The 7,631-nt window shown below is 44.3% G+C and overlaps 1 protein-coding gene across 1 annotated transcript in view; it reads right to left on the bottom strand.

The window, feature by feature from the left end:
- Positions 1-7,631, bottom strand: part of FBXO16 (F-box protein 16) — a 34,163-nt gene that overhangs the window by 20,063 nt on the left and 6,469 nt on the right. Inside the window, exon 2 of the mRNA XM_009319721.1 lies at positions 5,914-5,949. Coding sequence (XP_009317996.1) covers positions 5,914-5,949 — 36 coding nt within the window. The remainder of the gene's footprint in view (positions 1-5,913; positions 5,950-7,631) is intronic.

Raw genomic sequence — 7,631 nt, 5'->3', positions numbered from 1 at the left:
CATTCCTGAGATCCTAGAAACAAAAAGCCAAATAGAAGAAAGCTCCCAAATGTCCGTGCCTTTTCAGACACAGACAGGGAATTAAGGAATACACCCTTTCCCTCCCTTCCCTGTTTTGCATATAACTTTCACCTCTAATGATGTTTAGCAGAGTACTAAGGAAAAACGGAAGCAGGACCTTTGGATTCGGGGCTTAGAAACAAGAATAAAATCAGACAAAGGTGTACCAGAGGGGGACAGAGGAGGTTTTGCCTGTCCCCTTCTCACCCTCAGCTGGATATGAAAGGCTTTCTCTGTCACATGGTGAAGGGGGAAAGCTTCTGCTGCACAGACTCCCCATTAATGATCACAGCTATATCCTCTTCTCATTAAAACAATCCGCAATCACCCATTTGCAAAGATAAATTTCTCCCATATAAGTTCCAGAGACAAGGGGGTAACTGGCTTACTCTCTTCCACACCAAGAGATTAAGTGAACTAATCAAAGCAAATCTAGCTTCTCTTTAGAGGAGACAGAATATTTGCTCCTATTTAACTCTTCCCATTCTGCCATGGGTTTTGCAATAAAGCAATTCCTTCCAGCATCCTCAGCCTGTGCTTACTCTGCAAGGGAAACTCCATTTAAATCAGCGCCACACAGTCAAGAGCATGGGAACACACAGCTTCTTCTCCACTGCGTTCAGCAGCAGCCAAGTAGTTAAGCAGGCATAATTTGTCTCTTTTCCAGTATTAACAAGCATGTCCCCATCCTACATTTGGCTGCCTTTCTCTACAGTTCCTCCCCTTGCATCTGATTACAGCAACCCAACCAGTTGGACCGGATTCCCCTTTTCAAGGTGCTGCACCTTCTCTATCCGCAGCTAGGAACACTTCTTCCCTTTTCTGTGCCTTTCCTGGAGCCCTGGCGAACAATGTCTCCCCAGGGACTGTATGACATAAGGCTACGCTAGCAATGCAGAGTGCTCAGTCCCTGCTTCTGCGATCGGTTTACAATTAATCCATGAGTGCACACACACAAATAACACAGCCCCACAGTAAGGGGAGAGCCCAGGACCTCAGCGCCGAAGTACAGAGGCTCTGCTGCTTAACCTAAAGAGGCCCCTCTCTGCTGTAAGAGACAGGTTGTTTTACTGACTTGAGCTAGCCACTGAAATGGGACATAATCCTCATCTCCAAACCAGCGTATCGACATGAGTTCACAGGGTTACAATCGCTCGCAGGCATCCCTGTGCTCTGCAAATGTAGGAACGAATTCGCTAGTCAACGAGGGTCCTTGGCAGAATGGCTTGCAAGTAGATGGAGATGATTCATTTAGGGAGAAGGAATTTTCCCCTCCCTCCCCAGCCATCTTCTCCCAGTCCTGATGAAGGGATTTGTTGGACACCCGGGTGAGAAGGGATGAAGCAGACAGGCACCTGATATCCGTAAGATACACTAATCCACCCAACCAAATCCTAAACATCTCTGCTGCCAAGCAGCTCCGTGTCAGCAATTAGCAACTAGCCCCTAGGATCTGTTCGGTTTTGCTTTCACCACTGTAGTTAAACAACTAAACCTGAAGTTTTGCAAGAGGAGACTCCTGGGAAGACTGTTGAGGAAGGCAAGCCAGCAGCCTGGTGACAAGAAGCACCCCTGAGCAGGAGCCATTGCTCCTGCACCTTGGCACCGAGCATGGGGTCAGCTCCCAGGTAAAGAGGTGTCTATAAGTGGGGGTCTGTGGTGAGTAGGGACGGGGCTCAGCTGCCCAAACACCAGTGTCCTGCGTTGTGGGGTACCCTGCAAAGCGTAGAGCTGCCACTCCAAGGGTGACAGTTGTCTGCAAGTCCTGCATCATATCTGCCATGATATGAGAGGTAGATAATGAGACCAAGAGGTAGATAATGCGTATGTCCACACTGCCATCCTCTTACCCTTCAAAACAAGGTGGCTGGATCCAAACCATGTATTTGGCATGGTTCCTGGCCCAGGCTAATGTCCAAATTGTGTCTAGAAGAGTGCTACCGGCCCAGGCCAAAATCGTGCCAGGGAGCGTGCTAACAATTTCAGAGTGTGGATGAACAAGTTCCAGTACCTAGGAACACTCAGATGTGCTGTATAAATTACTAGCAGAAGATATAGCCCACAGGGTGAGCTGAATCACTGTCTGGGCTCCCCTGACTTGTCTACATCTCATTTGGCTATAACGGAAGCTGAGATGCTCAGATCACCTGGAGACACTGAAGCTTAGGTGTCTTAATCTACAAGTTCAACCTCAGCTTCATTGTCAACTTATTAACCTGGGTGTCAGCATGACAGCGCTGAGCATTAAGGTAGAGCAAAATGCTTTTATGTTTTCTAAATTAATGGGAGGAATTCTTGGCTCGCAGAACACGGCAGAAAGGGAGGCTGAGAGGCAGCACGTCAAGGCATCTGCCCTGAGTGCAATACAGAATAAAAGCAACTAGAATAAAACAGAAAAATTAACAGAGGGATGTTAACCCTTTCACAGTTTAACCATCAAAAGGGTTTCAACTGAAAGACAACAGCACGATTTCTCTTTTATGTGTATCTGGATAGTATTTGGGTAAAGGAGTTGGTGTGAAGGAAATTCATCGCAAATGCCTCCAGCAGGATCAAAGCCTGCAAATACTCATGCATGGGAACAGCCATGTAAGACAGGCAGTCTGCCGCCGCTACACACCACCACTGCTTCCGCTCTGCACAACAATAATACTTTGCAGAGCTGAGCACAATCTGAGACAGCCAAAAATTGTAGAGGGTCCCATCGCGCGTCTCGGATACTGCAGGTGACAGCACAGCCAGTCCCATGCCCTTTAGGGCTGGCCAGCAGCACAGAAGCAGAGAAATGAAATCCCTTCAGGTCAGCTAGTTCATTGTTTCTCAACCTGTGTTTTATGGACCACAACAGCCTGGGAGACATCAAAGATATTCTGTGGTACAACTGGAAAAAAATCACTAAATGAAAATGCACATACATAGTCCCTGAGTGCATGCAAGTAAAATCAGGAAGAATAAAATAAACAATGAGCATCCAAAGTTTAATCTAATCTTTATTTCGTTGCAAAGGAAAACCACTGTGGCAATGCCGCACAAGGCAACCTGTTCTGCTTTCCCAGAAGGTTGGATGGTCCTTCAGCGTAAAAAGGTTGAGAAACACTGAACTAGTTCATCTCCTGCCACAAGGCAGGATCCACTCTACCTAAACCGTTCCTACAAGTGTTTGTCTAACCTGTTCTCAAAAGACTCCAGCGATGGAGATTCCACCCCTAACCCCTAGGCAAGCTATTCCGGCAGTGAATTATCTCTAGCATTGGATTTTGCTGGTGTCTAAATTGTGTCTCCATCATTGCAATTCAAGCCCATGATTTCTCGTCCTATCCAATGTGAACACAAAGATCAGATCATTCCCTTCCTTTTTCCGGACATCTTTTGTGTGTCATTGGAAAGATGTTTTTATGTCTTTTCTCCATCTTCCCTACAGTAAAGGGATTGTTTTCATATTTTCTGGACCTGAGACTGTTCTCACATATGACTTGTTCTCAGAAGTATCTCCAATTGGTCCTCAGCTTTCTCAAAATGCAGGGACCAGAACTGGGGATGGCTCTGCCTTTCAGACAGCCCTTTGGGATATTTCCCTGTATTACAATTATAAGACACTGTCAGCCGATATCCAGTTTGTGGTCCACCACAATTCCCAGCAATTTTTTACGCAGAACTGCTGCGTACTTGGGTTTCCTCAGATCTGCAGTTTTTGTAAATGTCATTCTTACAGGCAGCACTTTTCCCTTGTCCTTATCAAACTGCAGATAATTTCATTGTGATTTCTAATCTCCAGAGTTCATGAAATCCCTCCAAGCCTGGTATCATCTGCAGATGAGTATGTACTTTCCATTCCATCATCCAGATATTACTGAAAATGCTTAACAGTTCTGGACTTAGGACAGACTTCAGCCTTCCAGTTTCATAATAAAGCATTTACAACTACACTGAATATGAGGTCCCAGCCACACAAACCCACCCTTCAGCAGTTTCGTCTAGTCCATACTTCCTGAGAGCACTTTGAGAAGGTCATGTGAATCAATGTAAGCTCCTGCCCAGAGCACTGTGATTTCTTGACACAGTTTCTCTCAAACTCAGAGTGCTCTAGGCTCTACATACCAGATATTATAAAGCCACAGGCATGGAAGGGAGTTAAGAGCAGCTTTTGTGCTTTCTGCACCCTTTTCATTGGTATGATGGATGACAGAAGCACAAGGAGAATTAGCTCTGAAGGGGCGTGATGAAAGCTATTGATCTAGTGTCATATGAAGGGTCAGAAATTTAACCTTTCAGAAGATGATTCAGCACTCTTATGTGTGTTTGGAGGAAGGTTGTTTTCAGATTTTGGCTCTTTCAAGTGGGGGTTCTAATGAAAACATTTTTGCCCTTTTGCCAGTATATCCCAGTGGCATTTTAAAACGTCCAACAATTTTCAAGAGACGGGTTTTAGGTCTGTCAGTTACCGACTATCATGCTAACCGGTGTTTTTTGAACAATAATCATTCAGTTATTTTGTTTTCTTGGTGTCCGTGAAATTTCTTATTATCAAAATGCATGCACGTCAACAAGTTATGGAAAGCGTATTTCCTATAAAGATGAATAATCCTTATGAGCTTAAAATCAAAATACTTGTCTGTAAAGACCAGTTCATATGCAAAAAGTTTCCATGAGTGACCTTTCAGGCATAAAGAATAAGCATCATAGTTCAAACACAGTTATTGTGCAAATACCCTTTATCAAAGAGTGCTGATAAGGAGCATCATTTCTATATTTCTGTTTAGCTTGTGTATCATATGCGACCACGTAACTGGTTCTTTGGTTCCATTTATAAAGACGTTCACAGGGCTCAACCATACAGTTACTACCAAGCCACACTAATACTTTCAGCTGAATTCACTCATTTATTGCCATGAAGTCCCTGATTCTGTATTCCTGTTTGCATAGGAGTCTGAGCAGATTACGGCTGCTTTCCCATAACGGCCTGTAAATGGATTTTGCCATATAAAAGAGAAGCACAATGCAATATTTAAGGGGTGAGTTTAGGACTAGGGCAAATCTTGTGCCATTGCATGCTCTGCCATCACCTTCCTGGATAGGTCAATTAAGAGTTGTATTCCTTTCAAGCAGCCCGCTATGACTCCCTTCATAGGCTATGGAAAGAAACAGGCATCTCTAAAGGGTTGATCTTTCATCCTACATTGTGAGATGAATTATCCTCTGGAAGTACCGCTTTCTCTCTGTTGACTCCACAAGGAGCCTGTGATGACCAGACCAGCCAGGCTTAAATATTATGTTTCAGACATACAATAGAAACCCCATCCCGAATACCTAACTTGCAGTCACTTGTGGTTGGGGCAGACAAGTCCTATCTCATGTCTTTCTGTGCCTCATTTTTTCATCTGCAAAACAGGGTGACAGCGCTTTCCTGTCTCATGTTGGAGCTGTGAAGATAATGACAGTAAGAAATTGTGAGGTGCTCAATGATTACAGTATTAGGAGCCATATGTGTGCACTTGGTAGATAACGTCATTTATTACAGGTTTCAAAGACCTGCTAGCAGGCAATGGCAATACCTAAACATCCAGCATCTTCTTTGAAGACTTCACAGACTTTTCCCCGGGTTTCTTATCCCATTTTAGATCATTCTGATGATGGAATATGATTTCCCAAGTTCAGAACTTACAGAATGTGGGCAGTGAAAGAACTTACACCTTTACCTTCCTCAAAAGTAGAGCAGTTACAGCTCACTTTCACATCAGGAAAATGAACCCCTTTTTCAAAATAGGATAGGTTTTACATTCCCATGATAGTAATCTCTCGATCAGTTCAGAAATCTAGCTGTATTTAAATATATATTTAAAGAGAAAAGTTTACCCATTTTCCAAGCAGGGCTCTTCTTTCTTCGAATACCTATAAAACATACGCACACAAATACAATTGAATATTTAAAGCGGATTCAATATGTCCTAAGAAAAATACAGCTTAAAAAACAAACTACAAAATATAAACAGAATCACTGAATGGAAGAGTTTGGAAGAAACCTGTGGAGATCCTTTAGTCCAAATTAGGGTCAACTAAAGCAGGTTGCTCAGGGCCACGTCCAGATAGGTTTTGAATATCTTCTTGGATGGAGACTCCACAACCTCTGTCGCAACTTGTTAAAGTGTGTGACCACCCTCACGGTAAGACCATTTTTTCTTAAGTTTAAATGGAATTTCCCATATTTCAATTTGTGGCTATTGCCTCTTGTCTTTTCACTGGGTGCCACCAAGAAGAGTCTGGCTCTGTCGTCTTTACCCCCTCCCATCAGATACCTATACACATTGATAAGGTCCTCCATGAGCCTCTCTTCTCTAGGCTGAACAACCTCAGATCTCTCAACCCTTCCCTATACATCAGATTCTCTAATTCCTTAACCATTTTTGCGGCCCTACACCAGCTTTGTTCCAGCAAGTCCATGTCTTTCTTGTACTGGGGAGCCCAGAAATGGACACAACATTCCAGATCTGTCCTCACCAGTGCTGAGTAGAGGGGAAGGATCACCTCCCTTGACCTGCCACCTACACTTTTCCTAATGTAGCCCAGAATGATGGTGGCCTTCTTTGCTGGCTCACGGTCAACTTGGTATTCACCAGGACCCTCAGGTCTTTCTCTCCCAAGCTGCTTTCCAGACAGCCAGTCCATTTCTCCAGCCTGTCAAGGTCCCTCTTAATCACTGGAACAACGTGCTCAGGGATGTGGTAGAGTCCCCATCGCTGGAGGTTCTCAATACACAATTGGATAGGAGACTCGATAATCTCACCTAGGCTCCCTTTCCCACGAAAGGTTGGACCAGATGATCTTTTCAGATCCCTTCCAACCTGGGCTGTTCTATGATTCTGTGATTTATGAGAGCACAAACATCTCGTCTATCAACCACTCTTCCCAATTCTGTATTGTCTACAAACTTGCTGAGGGTGCAGTCTGCCCCATCATCCAAGTTTGTAATGAAGACTTTAAATGATCCTGGCCCCAGTGTCAAACCCTGGCATACTCCACTAGTGACTGGCCTCCAGCTGAACTTTGTGCTGCTGATCACAATCCTTTGAGGCCAGTAAGTCAGTCAGTTTTCAATCCACCTCACTCTCCATTCGTACTTCATCAGCTTGTCTGTGAGGATGTTATGGTAGACAGTATTGAAAGCCTTAATAAAGTCTGAAAATCAAACAGTTTTCCTGGACCTCTCTTCTCTCCAGGACCACAACACATGTGATTCTTCCACATAGATCCCTGAAGAGGTCAAAGTCTGCTCTCCTGAAGTCAAGGGTTGTGATCCTGCTATTTCTCTTGCTCTTTCCTCTCAGTATCCTGAACTCCATCATTTCCTGGTCACTGCCACCAACATTGTCCCCAACCAGTCCTTCCTTCTTTGTAAGTATGAGGTCCAGCAGAGCATCTTCCCTTGTTGGTTCCTTGATGACCTGTGTCAGGAAGTTATCATCAATGCACTCCTGAAACCTTCTGGATTGCACGTGTCCTGCTGTGTTGCCCTTCCTTAAAGTTCCCCATGAGGACCAAAGCCTGTGAGCATGAGGCTACTTCCAGTCGTCTGA

Source organism: Pygoscelis adeliae, unplaced genomic scaffold, assembly GCF_000699105.1.
Source record: "Pygoscelis adeliae isolate BGI_AS28 unplaced genomic scaffold, ASM69910v1 Scaffold121, whole genome shotgun sequence".
Classification (NCBI taxonomy): Eukaryota; Metazoa; Chordata; class Aves; order Sphenisciformes; family Spheniscidae; genus Pygoscelis; species Pygoscelis adeliae.
This window is presented reverse-complemented; position numbering and strand designations above follow the sequence as displayed.